This window comes from Vanacampus margaritifer, chromosome 1 (assembly GCF_051991255.1).
Source record: "Vanacampus margaritifer isolate UIUO_Vmar chromosome 1, RoL_Vmar_1.0, whole genome shotgun sequence".
In the NCBI taxonomy this organism is placed as follows: Eukaryota; Metazoa; Chordata; class Actinopteri; order Syngnathiformes; family Syngnathidae; genus Vanacampus; species Vanacampus margaritifer.
This window is the reverse complement of record NC_135432.1, coordinates 489,341-506,938: the sequence shown is the minus strand read 5'-3', so window position 1 is coordinate 506,938 and position 17,598 is coordinate 489,341. Positions and strand designations below refer to the sequence as shown.

Below are 17,598 nucleotides of genomic sequence, written 5' to 3'. Positions count from 1 at the left end.
TTTTGATAAGGCTTATTTTATTATCAATGTTAAAATATGTGTTATTATTAAAGAACAATTTGATTTAAAAACAGCAACAACAAACAAATGCAAAAATAGCCAGCAAATGTAGAGCTATTTTGTTCTTTAGGTCCAGAGGCTAAGGGTAGCCTCAGACATTTAGCCATAAATTTACATACTCAGATATATAGTTACTGAATATGTATATAAAAAATGCAAAGACATACATATATGTATTATGTATCTAACGTTCACGCCTTCCACAAATATGGAATGGCTGACACTTTGCCCACACTAGCTTAGCCTCATCATAGGCATGCAGCACAAAGGGTCATGTTGTAGCTGCTGTACCTGTTCATATCTATGGTTACAATTGAACAATAACAACACATTGGCCTCTATCATGGTTTGAAAACATTTAATACAATCTTTAATGAAGAGGTATTAGAAAGTTATAGTTTGATGTTGTTTGTTGACAACGTTTGATATGTGTCAAAAGTTCATTCTACCAACAATCACCTCCATGTGGCTGCCATTCAACGTCCCATCAAAGTAATCACATCTATTTTGTGTTTATCTATAACAAGATGTCAAGATGTCAGTCTGGAGGAAAGCAAAGGGACATTTGTATCATTTATTCGTTAGATTAGAAGGAAAAGTGTTGCAGATGTTGATGGAAAATGTTTGAGGGTCACATGTAATAAGATCCCGCCAAACAAAAAGACAGAACAAGTATTGCACTGTAAATTGGACATCAACAGGCACATGATGGTATGCGGAGCACAATACAAAACTGCCAGAAATGACAAATGTAGTCATTTGTATAGAAACAAAACATTTTTCAACACTAGCGTACTGTAAGGCCACTTCAATATTGCCACTTTTTGAAGTTGTTGAGCTCTCCAGTCCACATCAGAGCATGACCGCTTGTTAAAAAACAAATAAAACAAAAAACAAGATATGATCACGGTGATACAAAGCAAAGCGGCCACATAATGCAGCAGAAAAAGGAAAAAGGTCGCTGCTTTATTTCAATCAATTCCAGCCATCATTCTAGTCTGTCATGCAAATGGTAAACTTCAAACTTTCCTCATAACCGAACCACTAGAAATCCGATGAAAAGATCTCTAACACATTGAAGCAGAATGTTCCATGTTATGCAGCTCTGATACACATCATCTTTCTGTCACTTGCACCGACTGCAGCCTCGTCGTGTATGTGCAAAAGCATGTGTATTGTTTGTGTGCACGCTACACAGCACTACGTCTACAGATCAATGTTGTGAGTCTTCACTTAGATTACTTTGATAGAGTTGGAACAGGAACATGGGAAGATTAATCAAAGTGACTCGGGGCCGGTGCCAGTCGATTTGGCGGTGTGTTTAAATTGCCTGGAGGAGGCCTGTCGTCAGTGGGATGATAAACGGTGTTTGCCCCCTTCTTTTGCCACCAGCGTCCTCCTGCCCGGCGAGAAAAATGGTTTCCACCCGTCTTCTCTAATTCACAGTGCGGCCAAGGGTCGGGACATTAATCATCCCTCCTCATCTGACACAAGACTTGTCGTGGCTGGACCGGAAGGAGAGCTTCACCTTTCACTTTTTGTTAATGACAAGATACACCTCGTTAGCGGTGAGTGAAGGCTGCCGTGGCCAATGAAAATAACGCCACACGTCCAAGATTTGCAGCTGATTTCCGCATGGAAAGGCGGCATTTCACCATAGGCCGCACTAGTCTCACTTTCGCCACCAAAACCAAACCAAAATCAGTTCCTCAGTTTCCACTGGACTAGAAACAGACTAGACTAGATTAGACTAAAACTCTCATTAATCAACAATAACAGGGACTAAATCAGTATGCATTTTCGTCATCTAATTAAGACCAGGCAAAAATGTACTTCACTCAATAAAAACTGAGCTCACTGGCTAACTTTATAGCACGTAGCCGTAGTAGCCACTTGTTGATATACTCTAATTGTGCATCAAGTTGTTTTTCATCAAAAAGATGAAATGAAAATTTGATGTGAAATCGTTTTAGATCCAAAATGTTCAACATAAACTGCTGCCCAAAAAAATACAGGAGTTAAATGATTGTCTTGACTAAAAGTTTTTGTTGACTAAAACAATGGTGTTTTCTTGGACTAAAATGCTCGATTTTTAGACGACTAAAAAGGGACGAAATAAAAAGGGGATGATGAAACTCGGCCACCCTGACCGCCGTCTCTCTTAAATTTCGCGGCAGCCTTTTTAATTGCGTGCCTCTAAAAACAGCAACGGAACATATGACAACGGAGGAGATCACACGGTGGAGCTGAGCAGAGCGCTCCCTCCCCCACTTTCCCGAGGATGGCGGCTTTAATATCGGCGAGCCGAGGCTTTGCTCCCGTCATCATTTCCATGCCGCTTTACGCCGATTCCCTAATATCCTTAGCGCCTTGCGTAAGGATAAGCCCATCATGCTGAAACATGACTATAAACCGTTCACGGCTCTAAAGAATCCATTATGGTTCCTCCACAAACACGGAGACTCAAATGGCCACTTTGCTCATGCTCATTTATTTACTAGCCTCGGTGCTGCGGCGCGGCCGATTCGCCGCACGCCGATGCCGGATTCAATTACGAGTGGTCATTTATACCACAAATCACTTAGCAGACATCTTTAACACACTTAGCTATGTATACATTTGAAGTACTGTACAAAGTTAAGAGCTCAGCAAAAGACTCCAATTGCAGCAGGTGCGTGTGAACAAAGCCTCATCCGCTGAAATATCAATATCAGTGCACGCACACACACGTATGTGGAGATTACAGGCAAGTGTCCCCGAGTGGAAATTAATTTGCCATCAGTAATAGATAAAGACGTTTACTGAGATGCGTGAAGGCAGCTGAAGCGCCAGCTGAAGCGCCGGCATTGACCTGCAGGAATCGGTCCTCGTCCATATCAGGATAATTACAAAGCACTCGTGGCAGCGCGTGAAATGAACAGATTGGGCGCTGGCCACGCACGTCTGCAGGTATTAGAGCGCCTTCTCCTCACAGCGCCTCCACGGGGGCGCGTGAGGCCCGAGTGGAACGGAACTCTTGCTCCGTTTGGGTCCGCCGTGTCTGCAGCTTAATGGCCCTTGACAGTTTGGGGGGAAAAAGAGCAAACGTGGAGGGACAGTGTTCTTTTTCTTTTGGCAAATTGTTAAGAAATGCACTTTGCTCCAGAAGTATTGGAACAGTGAGGTCAATCATGTCATCCTTGCTGACGACTGAAAACGATCAAGATCAAGAGTTTTGCTTTTATTTCAAGGTATTTTCCATGGACCAGATAGACAACTTGTAGAAAACATTGCATTTTAAGATAAGCAAAAGTATGGGAACAAACTGACGTGAATGATAGCTAATATGCGGCATGCGTCCCAAACCCCCGATGCCAGTCAAATAATGATCATTTTCAAGAAAAAGAAAGAAACAAGCTCATCAGTCCACAAGAAACAGAACATTTGTAACAAATCTGGACAATTACTGTAAAAATGATCACGTTTTTTAAAAATAAATAAATAAATATATATATAAAATCATTTAAACTCAGCATTCGTCACAGCTATGAAAAATTATAATAATAATAATGATTTGAGTTGACATATTCACGTATAATTTGTTGGGCTCCAAACTTTTCTCGCACCCATGAGTAGCACAGCCAAAGCGTGCACCCACGTGACCTTTCACCCGAGCGTTTCCCAACATTCACATCCATCTCTCACCTGGAAGCACTTTGTTGCCCTCTCACACGCACACAGTATTGAGTTTGCCCCAACAGCTGAAAGGTTACTTCAGGCCGTCTCTGGCTTGGAGAGATGACATGACTACTTTCCTTCCTCGTCTTCTCTCACAGTGTTTTGTTCATTTGAAGGCCTGGAGAGGAAGGAAACCATTTGAGACTGGCTTGAAGTGGGGCCGGGCCGGGAGACGGGGAGAAACCCGACACTTGCACAAATGTCTGGGAATGACTGAAGAAAAACATCCGGAACGAACCCCAGTTCCCTCCTCATCCCCTCCACCTTTTGCCCATAATGGGCCCGGTCTGCTGCAAAGTCAAGTCCCCAGGGGCCCAAACACTCAAACATTTCCACACATTCTCATTCCTATTTGAGTTTATAGAAGAACAAAAGGGTTCAACTGGAAGACCTCAATAAAAGGGCAAAGGGTGTCTTTTTTTTTTTTTTTAAAAAAAGTCTTTTTTGGAGGGGAATGCAATTCAGCGAATTAGGGCATCAAGTCTGACGTCTTTTGTACATACAAAAAACATGCATGCTAGGAGAGGCTCCAGCTCACCTGTGACCTTAAACGGAATCAACCGTAGAAAATGCATCAAGGGAAGGAATCTAGGAAATGACACTCTTCAAGCAACATTTCACTTTTCTTCTTCCACATCAATCACCAACGTAGAGAAAGATCTGCTAAAAAAGCAATCAAAAAGCCATCAAAAGTTGAGTTCAGAATCATAATTACTGGATACAAATTCAAGTTTTCATATTTGCCCCCACCCTCATCCGTTTTTTCAAATATTTCTGTTCCAATATATATTCAAAATGAAAGACAAAAGTCAAGAAGTGAAGAAGAAAGTTGCAGTTTGCAGCATCAGACACTCCTGTGGCGCCAGAGAAATTGCATTTTCATTTCAAAATGGATGACTTTTTTGCTTTTTTATATTTGTATGACTACTAAGGATGTTAATAAGAATCCCTGTGCAGTTAAAAAACAAAAAAACAACTTATTATGGCAATAGTTTTGTTTCTAGAAAATAATATTTCTACAGTATTTCTGTTACTTCACATAGGAATAAAATTGTTGAAAAAAATATCAACAATCCAAGGCCTTACCATGTCCAAGAAAAGACGATATATATATATATATATATATATATATATATATATATATATATATATATATTAGGCTGATGCCAATGCCTGGTCTCTATTGCCCACGAATAGCTCAACTGTTACTGTTATAAAAAATAACTTTCCTTTTCAGTTACAAGAATGCTTTGCGCGATGCAAAGTTCTTTATATATATATATATTTAAGGATATGACGTCATGGTATGGATTTATATGTAATGTAATATTAATAATTAGACCAGTAATAGTTGTGTACAAGTGGCATAAAGTTAAAAAGGTGGCCACTTCCGGCACTCTGTCAGCTTCGCAGAATGATGACGGAATGAAGCCGGTTGTTGTCCGTCAAAGCGGCTCAATAAAGAAGACGGTCGAGCGGTGCATTTTGTGGAAGCTTTGCGTCCTGAGCATCCGTCAATGTCGGGCCAACTGACAGGCCAAATTATTTTGGCCGATGTTTGAATGGTCAAATTCCTTTAACTTGCGTAGAATGAAGCGAAGAATCGCTGGCGTGGAGTCGCACTTCAACAGCTGACAAATTGCAGCGCTAATTGGAAGGAGCGAGCCGACCAGCGAGTGTTTGCAGGGTTAATAAGCGCGGTTGATCTCGCCATTGATCTTGCGAGCACAGCTAATGACGGCAGCAATTTGAAATGATGCGCCCGGCTGGCATCGGGTGACGGACGGGACAAGAACTTCTTCGAAATCAGCAGCGCCGACGCTAACAGGAAAATCTGCACGCTTTTTCTCCCCGCTGGTCAGAAGGCCGAGGACTCCTCAACATCTGGCCGTGCAATTTGACAACGTGGAAAGGTTAAAGCCCTCAAATGAAATATTTGTCCCGAGGGAGGGGGTCAAGCTGCCGCAATTACAATCAGCCAATCAGCTAATAGCGCGTAGCTTGCAGGGGCCGGCTTGGCCCAGTAAACCTCCGCTGTTGACTTATGAAACCTCGTTCCCATGTTTCAGGGCGCCTTTGCAGCCTGTGGCCCCGCACGCCCCCAGGCGACGTGCGACGCCATTTTGAAACGGGACCACACGGCAGCGGTTGACTTAATCAGTATCCGAGACCTTTGTTGCGGAATCTCTTCTCAAATGACTTTCTCCCCAATCTGGCAGGCATTAACACCTGGGGAGGCAGAGGGAGGAATTTGCACCCGAGGTGGCAAACGCGCTACAGATGTGCGCCACAAAAGGCCTGCTTGCCGTCTCTGATGATGTGTATGTTGTCAAAGTCACAAATTTGTATCAAGTGCAGGATTAGCGCGCGGCGTCTGGTGTGCAACACTTTTCAACGATGCTCGGGGAACAATTAGCGCTAATGAAATATGTAGCAGTTACTGGAACAAGATAATGACGTCCTCGGTGTATCGCCGCAATTAATTACTTTTATTTCAGTGAGCAAAGCCTCGGAATGGAAGCGGAAGTCGCTTGCGCAGCGTCGTCTGTGTTTGAGTGCAAGCAACCTCCATGTTTGCTTTTCCACATTTTTGATGCTAAAAGTGCACGTCTGCTTCCTCTTAAGCAGGAAACGTTGACGCTTGAGAGGAGCTGCGTTTTTCGTTAAGAGGATTGGTCAGATTGGAGGAATGGCGGGGAGCAGGTTTCATCCTCGCCGCTCGCTCCTCGCCGGCAGGCCCAGATTACCTGCAAACTCTTCCCGCATCACAGCGCCATCCGCATGCTGGCATCTTGCCGGAAACGGCGTGCGGGGATTATGGCGCTCATTTGTGGCTGGCGAGGGTCTCTAACGTCTAACCCGCAAGTACCTGCGGCCCATCATTAGTCATCGATGCAATCCGCCGGCTAGGAACGGTTACGGCAGCAGATGTTTTCCAATCCGACTTTGACTTTTGGCTAATGAGATACGGAGCGAGACGGCCCTTCGCCTCCGCTGGCTTTTCTCACCGGCGTGTGTTTAATCCACGCGCACACACCTCAGCCTGTCACAAATGTTTTGTGTGCGTGGAAATGTGGCCGTCGTTCGTGTCATTTAGGAGCTTGCACGCGTGGAAGGCCGCAACAAAACATTTCCTGCCTGCCTCAAATGTTTGTGAGCTCTGTTGTTTGTTTTTTAAGCATGCACACCTTCTTACTGCCTACGCAGGTTTGCACATGCGGATGGGAAACAATACAAAATACATCAACAATAGGTTACAACTGGGAAGAATATTTGTTGCTTTGCGTCCTGCAAAGATTTTACAAAGTGTTTGAAAAGAATTGGATTGATCAATTTAACTGCTCACTACTTTGCTGGTCGACTTTTTTTTGTATTGTGATAATGGTATGAATTATTTCAGGGGTGGCCATAAGTCCGGTCCTCGGGAGGCGCCATCCAGCCTGTTTTGTCTCCCTACGCCAGCGCAGCTGAATCTAATGATCAGCTCATCAGCAAGCTTTGCAGAAGCCCGATAAGCAATCAGGTGTGTTAGTGGAGAGAAACATGGAAAACAGGGGCTCTCCAGGACCCAACTTGGCCACCCCTGAATTATTATCTGTGAAGTGACTTAACTGATGCTTTGGAGGAAAACAACAAATACAGCCTGCAAGCAGTCCAGGGTGGATGCCCACATATGAACTCATTTGGCCCCCAAAACGTATAAAAACGTTCTATTTTAAATATTGCCACGGTCCCAAAAAGGTATTTATACGTTTTTTTTAAATGTTTTTTTTAAATGTTTTTTTTTTTTTTTAATGCTAAAACATCAAAAGGCTTTGATGCAGCCTTTGAACTGAAGAGAACGCTTAAAGCAATGGTAGTTATTACAAAAACGGACAGCAGGTGGCAGCAGAGTATAAGAGATCAACCAGGGCCATGTTGCAAAAAAAGCTCTTTCCCCAGTGTTTTAAGCAGATTTGCGAATAATGATTAAACTTAGCTATATGCTAATGCTAACTGCTGCAAAACGGAAACAGATACAAAGAGACTAATCTTTCTTTTGGTCTGTTCCATGTTTTCATAGCAATAGAACACATAATGCTGTGGGCCTTGCAAAATCAGTCCAAATGCAGTCAAACAGCCGGGAGCGAAGGGGGTTGCTTCAGTCAAAATGGCTGCCAGTCAAAGAGTTAGGCAAAGTCAACTAATCAGAATAAGAAATGAATGGTTGGAATAACTGGTTCTAAAGAACTTCATCATATGATATCTTGCGTCGCCAATTGAAGTGTGCGGTGTGTGTGTGTGTGTGTGTGTGTGGGTGGGGGGGGGGGGGGGGGGGTCGCAGCAGATTGCCGTGGCTCCTGATCTAAGCAGTATTGACAAAGCCATCAGGTCACGGTGATGTATCAGCCTCTCTGCTCACTCCCCAATGACTCACCCTCCCTTCTGCCGTCACCAAGGTAACTGCCGTCTGGGCCGACAGGCTGCCGGGACAGTCCGTAGTCAGCCAGCTGGAGCATACATGTCACTTTCAGAGCCCCCATCTATGTCCCGCAAAAAACAAACAAACAACAACAACAACAACAACAAAAAACGGATGAGAAGAAAAGCTTGGAAATGTATACTTGCTCTGCTGGCATTCCACAACTCGATCCAACGTTCACTCACACTGCATGGGGTGTCGAAGTGTTTTTTTTTTTTGTAAGTATTGTATATTGTAAAATAATAATAATAATACATTGAAAAAATGTCAATTGAATGAAAATAAATAAAAAATACGTTGAGTGAACTGATAAACGCATCACACCGATCAACTTTGAATTTGGCCAATTCAACTAAATGTTTGAAGTTTTTCTGTTGTGACGGTTGGCCGTCGCACATTTCACAACAAATGAACACGAGTTTACACAAGCGCTGGCCCTTGTGGTATCAAACACCAAATTCAAGATTGAAGTACAAGCAACGCAGCAAATTGTTGTGGAGCAACAAAAAAGTCTTGCTTTGTTGTGCTAACGAGAACAACATTGTCACACATGTTAATAATGGAAAGATATTCAAACTTACTGTTTTGGTCCCAAAAATACACGTTTCATTTTTTTTTTATAGTGGAGCTACGGTTTCTTTCATTGTGACTGAAGTCACATACCACTGGTGTGGGTGGAACCCTCGTACCTCTAAAATAGTCACTTTTAAGGGGACCCCCAAAATTTGTCCAACACATTAACATTGCATCGGCAACACAACAGGTCATTCATTTTCAATTCTTTAAATTGGTCAATAATTTGCAAAAATATGAAATGTAATAATATTAGTAAATAATAAATCGAAATAGCCCATTTGTGAAAAAATACGGAATTTGCAAAATTGTGACATAAGATTTTGGTCCAAACCAGCAATATACAGTACATGACAGATTGCTGGATTACTACTTTTGAAACGGATATTTTGGAGCTTCAAATCCGGGCTGCGGCATCCAACCCGACATCTTCAGGTACCCTGTCATCCTAATTGCCCCCCCCCACCCAAAAAAAACAAAACAACACACACACACACACACACAAACAATCCCTGATATCTTTTGAATTTGAGCGCGAGTGGTTTGTCCTTCTGTATGTGAAATGCAGTGTAAAAGTTTCCCAAAATCACATGTGATAGATGACAGTTGAGCCATGCAGCTCACCTGGCTGGCACCCCAATGAGGAGTCGTGGTATTAAAACAAAATAATAATCATCATTTAAAAAAAAAAACAAGGATGTATGCTGGGGTTTTTTCTTTATTGGCTAAATTGTTGAATTGGAGGGAAAATATTAGAAAGGGCTATCAAGATTATAAAAAGTAGACGTCTATGTTTCAATTGTGCATCTTTGTAGCCGACATGTGACGCATGCAGAGCTCGTTATAGATTGTGTGTGTCTCTGTGCTCCAAATTGCAAATGCTGCTTCCAAAAGTTGCACGCACACCCTTATTGTGCCAGCGAAGGAACAAAACACAACTTACCTCAATGAACAATAGTCATTGGAATTGGCCACGTGAGCACGTTTCTTATTTCTTTAGGTGCTCTTGGTCTGGGTGGGAAATTCGACTTTGTTTTTAAACGATAAACCATAAGTTGCAATTTTGTGGCGGAGATGTAGCAGCAATATACGAGAATCACATCATCATTAGCCGTGAAAACGACGTAGCAGCTTTCCAATAATGCGTGTGAGGAGTCACGCACGTGTCGACTGTCGATGTGAAAGATCACTAACTAGCTTCCTGGTTCCCTTGGCAACGGCCAAACCACGTCGATATCTTTTGTGGGGATCATCAGGCGCTTATTGAACCCCTCGAATTGACTGCAAAGCTGCTTGAAAAAAGCAAACGTTTACATAGGAAATAAATGAAACCAAGATTATTTTAAATTTATTTTATTTATTTATTTTTTTAAACAAAAGCTCATCTAAGAGCGTGCAACATATCTTGTAATAAAAATAACGGGAGCTGGAAAAACAAAACACTCGTCATCTAATTTATTTAAAGTTATACTGTACGTGAATATGCTTTTCAAGTTCAAGAGTCGGTGAAGTGGCCACTGGGCGGCGCTGCAGGGTCAAATATTTTATGTGCTACGGTTTCTTCCTAATTCAATCGTTTTCTTGATGGATGATCTTTATTGACATACAGTATATTAATTGCATTGGTGAATGATATTTATATTATTGTTTTAATTCATTAAATATATGACATAATAAATATTACATTGAGACAAAGCCTGAACTATAGAAAAGAAATAGCATCACGCGCCACAACTGCAGCAAATAAATTAAATACGATTATGGGAGTTTCACTCAGGGTAAAGTAAATGTCCATTATTTAAAATTTCCATTTAAATCCAATCCTCCAAAAGCATTTGCTGTTCGGTGAATTATTTTACTGCGACAAGTTTTATATTTGCAAAAAACGGCAGATCAGACTTTTTGTTTCCTTGTTCAATAACATTAAGGCGCAGAGTGGATAGAAAGATAGATAGATAGATAGATAGATAGATAGATAGATAGATAGATAGATAGATAGATAGATAGATAGATAGATAGATGGATGGATGGATGGATGGATGGATGGATGGATGGATGGATGGATGGATGGATGGATGGATGGATGGATGGATGGATGGATGGATGGATGGATGGATGGATGGATGGATAGATAGATAGATAGATAGATAGATAGATAGATAGATAGATAGATAGATAGATAGATAGATAGATAGATGGATGGATGGATGGATGGATGGATGGATGGATGGATGGATGGATAGATAGATAGATAGATAGATAGATAGATAGATAGATAGATAGATAGATAGATAGAAAGATAGATAGAAAGATAGATAGATAGATAGATAGATACATAGAGAGATAGATAATGATGATATGAATGATGTATTAAAATGAACGCAGTATATTTATTATTTATATTTTATTAATTTATTTAATTAAAAAAAAAAAATTGCAGGTAATCAGGTAGGCCAAGCGCGTTTTGGTAAATGAAAGCGCGGCAAATGAGATGACGCGCTCCTCTGCCTGCTCCTCAGCAGTCAGCACAACTCGCTGCCGGCTCGCAACAGCGCGACCCTCACAATTTATGGAGACGAACCCCCGAGAATCGCGTCGTCGTTTCGGCAACATCCTGAAATTGCACCTGAGAAGATGCTCGTTTGTCCTTCTGCTTGGATGTAGGCCGAAACTTCAATAAACGCAACGTTCATACGTCGACAATAATAATTGTTTCATGTGTTCATTATTTGTGGCAATTAAGTCTCTGATGTCGTTTATTGAAGACCAATATTTTATGGTAAATTAACTTTTAATCGGTTAACAATTCGAACATCGCAGGCAACATTACCGGCCATTTAAATGAATCGTTAATGTTGGTTTAATGTGAAACAATTTGGCAAGAGGTGAGTGTTTATGCATCTGCGTGCAATGATGCTGATAAATAAACAACTATATGGCACAGTAAAATAAATACGAACAGTCTTCATTATTTGTTCCTTTCATTTAGAAAACTTGGAATACAGTAACTAGCCTATAATCATTTTGCACGCGTGGATTAAATACAGACGTCAAATTTCCCCAAAAAAGAGAAGTGCTGACGTCGTGTTAACCCATTTTATTGCATTTAATAAGCGTGCGGCCAAATCAAGCTTATCAGTCAGGACCTAATCATTAATTAGTCCTACACATTCACGTCATGTCGTGTGACATCCTCTTTATTGGACGTGTTTGCTTAAGAGCATAGATAAAATATTAATCGGGGGTCATTATTTCTTATGACAAGCGCAGCAGCGGCTTCCTGTCGGAGCCTGATTGAAATGAGCGACAATGAAGTGTTTCAAAGTTTGCTTTTGTGCGAGAAATCCCGCCAGATCGCGGACCGAGTGGATTTAGGAGCACATAGTGGTGCATGTGACTTGCACGAGCCACTTCCATTCTATAGTTTTGGGCTCCCCCGTGCACGCATGCACGCGCGCACGCATGCACGCACGCAGGGCCTCACGATGGAGCACGCACGCACGCACCCACGCCGACGCACACACCGCTGCCAACATATAGGTTTGCTTCAGGAGCCGTGAAAAAAAAGCCAAGGCTGTTGCAGAATAGGCGGATCAAAACCCATTATGAGATTTGAAGCTGCTTTTGTGTTTTGGGCCCGCTTGAATCTCTCAGCAGATTGGGCACCAGCAAGGCGTGTCACGTGTCAGCGAGTTGGCTAACTTTGTTCAAGTATAGACAAAAAGCACAAGCAACAATTATTTGGATTTTCACTTGAAATGAAACAACTCGTTGAACATAAACGATCACAATGTAGTGGTTAGAAGGCGGTTGATGGAAAATAAAGTTTGGAATGACTTTTCACCAAGCAGTGCCATCTCCAGTAACGGAGACAAAGAAGTGCTGCTACGTGATCATTCAATTCAGTTGCTAAGCAACTAGTGCGGGAATTCATCCGCCAAATTCAAAACGTGCGTCGCAAGGACACGTTCTGTGAGTTCTGGTGAGTGGCGGGAAAGAAAAGTTGAATAACAAAATGAAATAGCCACCAAGACGACACGTGACTCACACGCACGAATATGTTTTGCAATCGGAATTTTGCATAAAGCTCTTGAAGTTGATCAATGACCAGAAATATAAACTGATCACATCTCCACACTAATGCCAGTGGGGGGGAAGCACCCCAAAACAATTACATCAAATAACTCATACATTTGAAATATATGAAAAACTAAAATAATAATTACAAATCGAAAATAAAAATACGGTGATTAAGCAAGTCCACGCACATTCTATTATTTCATCCAAGTGAATTGTGCCTGCAGTTTCCTCTGCATGATGCAAAGATCACGTGTAAACACCAAATGGGCCACATGAACAATGAAGTTAGGATGTTCTGGCTGGGGCCTGACAACACACATGTAAACAAACGACTGCTTTCTTCGTTTCAACGCTGCATAAACGCCGACATTCGTGAAATTGTTCGACTGTTTTTAAATCCACCGTTTTAGACTCCAAAATGTTCAACATTGCATTCGACGTGTGTGCATTAAAAAAGACCACACAGCCTTAATATAATAATAATAATAATAATAATAATAATAATAATAATAATAATAATAATAATAATAATAATAATAATAATAATAATAATAATAATAATAACGTAAATTTAACACACAAGATATCTGCATTTCATTCTAACAAATTTATTGTGTCTCAATCAGCTCATACGAAACCACTACTGAAATTAAATTACAATCAAATGATCACATCAAAATATACCAACAACGGCAGCTTGTGATGATTTGTGCTCCTCCAGAATAAAAAAAGAAGGAAAAAAGAAGAAGAAATAGAAGGAGAAAATATAACAAGAAAACATCTCACACAAGTCCATGGGGGGCGGGGCGGGGTGGGGGTGGGGGGAAATAAATTACCGTTTGGAATAAATCATAGGTATTCCCAATAAAATATGAAAACAAATCATTCTGATGAAAAATATAAAGTAAATAATTGTGATCAGCATCTGATCTAGTGATCTCTATTGCCGGCTTTACGGAGTTGTTTTTTCAAACCTACCAAAGAATACTGCTTAGAAAGGGCAGCATTAATAATAATATGTCCACAGCACCCACTCAGTCACACTTGGCAAAACATTTGGAGATTTTATTCCCCGTCGACAAATAAGTGCAGCTGAAGTCGTTGTCAAATGTCTCAATTTGTTGAAATATAAACGGGGAGAAGAAGAATCCACACCACGTCAGCGTCCATTAAATAAGAAAATAAATGCCACGCGAAAGCAAAAATGATCTTTGAGATCTTGGCGGGTTTTGGGGAGCAGTCCACTTCCGGTCTTTTTTTTTTTGTCGTGGAAAAAAAACATCCCTGATCCTTCGAATGTGAGTGAGAAATAGAAGAAGAAAGCTTCGTGGATGTCGTTCTAGTCACGGGGACAGTCCAGTCCTCCGTCCGAACGTGTACAAAAAGCTTGGCCCTTTGTCTCCATCACACAGGACAGTGGTCGTTGTTTTGGAGGGGGGCGACAATGGGGGGGGGGGGGGGGGGGGTCAAAACAACACTTGGTGATGGAGGGATGAGATGTGAGTGTGTGGGGGGGTCTCGGTGTGTTCTCAATGCGCCAAAATTACCTGGTGGAATGAACTTGTGGTTGTCACCCTCTGGTCGCTCGCCTCACTCGCATCTTTTAAGTAATCTACTAAAAAATGCCCCTGAAAGAAACAAGCAGAAGGAACCTTTTAGGTTAAGACATTTCAGGGCCCTAAAGAAGATGCGTTTGTTTTGAAGGGGGTTGGGAGGGAAAGCGGTTCAAGGTTCTCTTTGTTTTCTTTCTCTCTCTCGCTCTCTTTCTGTGTGTGCTAAAAAATAGATTAGACATTTTTTGTTTTGTTTTCTGCAGTCATTCACATTCCCTGACAATCACAGTATCAAAACGCCGCTATCCCGCGTGGCCATCGTCTGTGCGTGTGTGTTTGCTGTTTAGTCTAACGGAATATGACATATTGTGCTCTACGTTTCACTGAACATTGGTTTGCAGTCCGTGGAGGGGGGGCGGCGTTTGTGCACTCACATTGCCGACCTGAGAGTACACATCCTCCGGCGTCTGCGCCACTCCCGGCGGCGTCATCCGCTTTTCCTTCTGTCTCCGATTGCAAAACCACACTCGGACCACCTCCTTCTCCAGCTGCAGGTTGTCCGCCAGGCTGCTGATTTCCTGGGCCGAGGGCTTGGGGCACTTGAGGAAGTGGCTCTCCAGGGCCCCCTTGACGCTCACCTCGATGGACGTGCGCTTCTTCCGCTTCCTGCCCTGCGCAGCGATCTTGTCGATGCTGGTGGGGCTGCCGGTGGTCGAGTCGGCCTCCTCCAGCCACTTGTTCAGCAGCGGCTTCAGCTTGCACATGTTCTTGAAACTGAGCTGCAGAGCCTCGAACCTGCAGATGGTGGTCTGCGAGAAGACGTTGCCGTAGAGCGTGCCCAGCGCCAGGCCCACGTCCGCCTGCGTGAAGCCCAGTTTGATCCTCCGCTGCTTGAACTGCTTGGCGAACTGCTCCAGGTCGTCCGAGGTCGGCGTGTCGTCGTCCGAGTGCGGGTCGTGGCTGTTGACACCGGCGTGGTGCTGGTGGTGCGAATGATGCTGGTGATGGTGGTGGTGGTGGCCGGCGTGGTCCAAATCCGGGGTGTCGCCCCTCACCAGGGCCGGGTGCACCAGGCTCTGGCTGCCGGGGCTCAGCATGCCGTTGACGGTGAAGCCCCCCGGCTGGGAGTAGATGAGCGACTGCTGCTGCTGCTGCTGCTGCTGCTGCTGCTGCTGCCCCGCCGAGATGGAGTTGATGTGCGCCGCCGTGCTGCTGCCCCAAGCCCCCGCGTGAGTCTGGTGGGCCGCTAAGTGAGGCGGCACCGGCGGCCGGTGGTGCAGCGCGGTGCCCGTGTGCAGGTCGTCCCTGGCCGAGTTTTTCACATCTTGCTGCTGCGGACTGGCGCTCATACCGACCGGGCTCGACGACCAGGGCGAGCCGGCTTCGGCCGCGGCCACCGCGGCGGCGGCGGCTGCGGCGGCGGCGGCGGCGGCGTGCGGGAGGGAGGTCACCCACTGGTGGGCATGGCTCAGCATGTGCCCCCCGTTGCTCGCTGCCATGGCGCCTTGCATGAAGTCACTTTGCACCATCTTAATGGAGGGGTCCCCCCTGTAGCCCCCCGAGCCCGCGGTAACAGCAGTGCCGCCCGGCTGCATGCCACCGCCTCCAGAGTCAGAGTGCACGATGGAGCCGGACGATAAGATGCTATTGCTGCCCAGATAAGGATTGGAAGCCGCGGTGGCCATTCCGTCAAGCCTTATGAATATGTTTGGTGGGTAGCCCCCTCCCTCCCTTTTTACAGTCACTTCGTTCGTGTGGGCAAATTATAGCTCATGAATTATTCAAACTTCCAAAAGTATGGCTTGCCGCGCACCATACGTGCGTGCATGCGTAAAAAAAACAAAAACAAAAACAAAAAAAACCCGGATGGATCGGAGACTGAATAAAATCCGCATGCATTTACAGCATTCGGGCAGATGGGCCGATACAAACTCCTGCTTCTCAAAAGTCCAACATGTGCAGTCCGTAAACAAAGTTCGGCGGCTGGAAATTCGCACATGAAAATTCAATTATGAATGGAAAAAGCGTCGTCCCAAACAAACTTTTGGTAGTCAGGAAAAAGTCAAGAAAAAAGCTTGCAAATTGTCCACACACTCCCAATTTGCGTTCCCTTTGGATGTGAAAAAACATGAGCGCAGTCCTTTTGTAATTCAGTCCGATTTCTCCTTGGCTTTATTCTTCTTTTTATAGCAGTGAGGAGTCTTTGTCTTCGTTCCGTTTTGATATATTTAAAGGTGGCAAAGCGGAAACTCCAGTTGAAGTAGAATCCGTCGGAACAGTGGAAGGCGCTGCTCAGCACGCAGCCTCATCTCTCATTCGCTTGTTCTCCCTCTCCTCCTCTCTCTCCCTGACGGGCCGTCAAGTCCCGCCCCGCACCCGCGCCCCCTCCCGAACCCCCCTCCAGCACGATGACTCGCGGATGTTTACCCCGTTCCTCTCCGCTGATTGGCTGCCCGGGCAATGATTGGCAGGCACGAGCCGCTTCGCCGCGGGCGGGCGCACGGAAACTCCTTCCGGCGGTTCCGATTGGCTTATTCTTAATTGCAGCCCAAACAAAACCAGAGTAGTAAATAAAGTGGAAGCTCATAAAGTGGGACCTCTTCTTGTGTTTGTCCAAAAATGCGATTTCCAACCAACCTGCTCGGGAGCTGTTTGGAAGCGCCCTAAAAAACATTCATTCGGTCGTGCAGGAACCAACACAAGAACATTAATTTAAAAGACATTTTGCAAAGATAATGCTCAATTTTCAAAACAATCATTTATCAATATGCTTATACATTTATGTAACTGATATCAAGATTTTTTAAAGTTATGTAATCTGTTGACATATAAAACAAAATGTGCACGCAAAAAAGGATGTAATACGCCACCCATGATTTGGTCAATAAAACAGATTTTAATCCATCAATAATCAATCCATTTTAATCCATCAATGTTTAGAAAAAGGAATCAACATGGGCTTTAATTCTCTAGGCAAGGCATAATGAAGACATTTTTGATGGCTTCATCCAAACAGCAGTTTTTTTTTTATAATTTTGTGGAGAAAACAGTTTAAATGTGCAACTGAATATTGTGCAAATAAACAATTACATTTGTTCCTTTTAGCATATATAGCAAAAATAATTCAAAGGCTTCACTTAGGCCAAACCTTTA

The 17,598-nt window shown here is 43.4% G+C and overlaps 1 protein-coding gene across 1 annotated transcript; it reads right to left on the bottom strand.

The window, feature by feature from the left end:
• Positions 1 to 2,723: 2,723 nt before the first annotated feature.
• Positions 2,724 to 16,751, bottom strand: LOC144038631 (POU domain, class 3, transcription factor 3-B-like). The gene is made up of 5 exons (XM_077551251.1): positions 14,880 to 16,751; positions 14,440 to 14,520; positions 8,195 to 8,300; positions 4,316 to 4,440; positions 2,724 to 3,895 (listed from the first exon to the last, which is right to left on the bottom strand). Exons 1-4 carry the CDS (start codon positions 16,128 to 16,130, stop codon positions 4,418 to 4,420), a joined length of 1,461 nt encoding a protein of 486 aa, XP_077407377.1. The 5' UTR covers positions 16,131 to 16,751; the 3' UTR covers positions 2,724 to 3,895; positions 4,316 to 4,417.
• Positions 16,752 to 17,598: the final 847 nt, after the last annotated feature.

What these genes read in the sequence shown, in the direction of transcription:
- LOC144038631 (XM_077551251.1), bottom strand. Translation starts at nt 16,130, where the DNA reads ATGGCCACCGCGGCTTCCAATCCTTATCTGGGCAGCAATAGCATCTTA. An exon ending in CCACAAGTTCATTCCACCAG is followed by an intron (nt 8,301 to 14,439) that starts GTAATTTTGGCG and finishes TGCGGGACATAG; the next exon opens with ATGGGGGCTCTGAAAGTGAC. An exon ending in TGGTGACGGCAGAAGGGAGG is followed by an intron (nt 4,441 to 8,194) that starts GTGAGTCATTGG and finishes TTGCTTTTTTAG; the next exon opens with CAGATCTTTCTCTACGTTGG.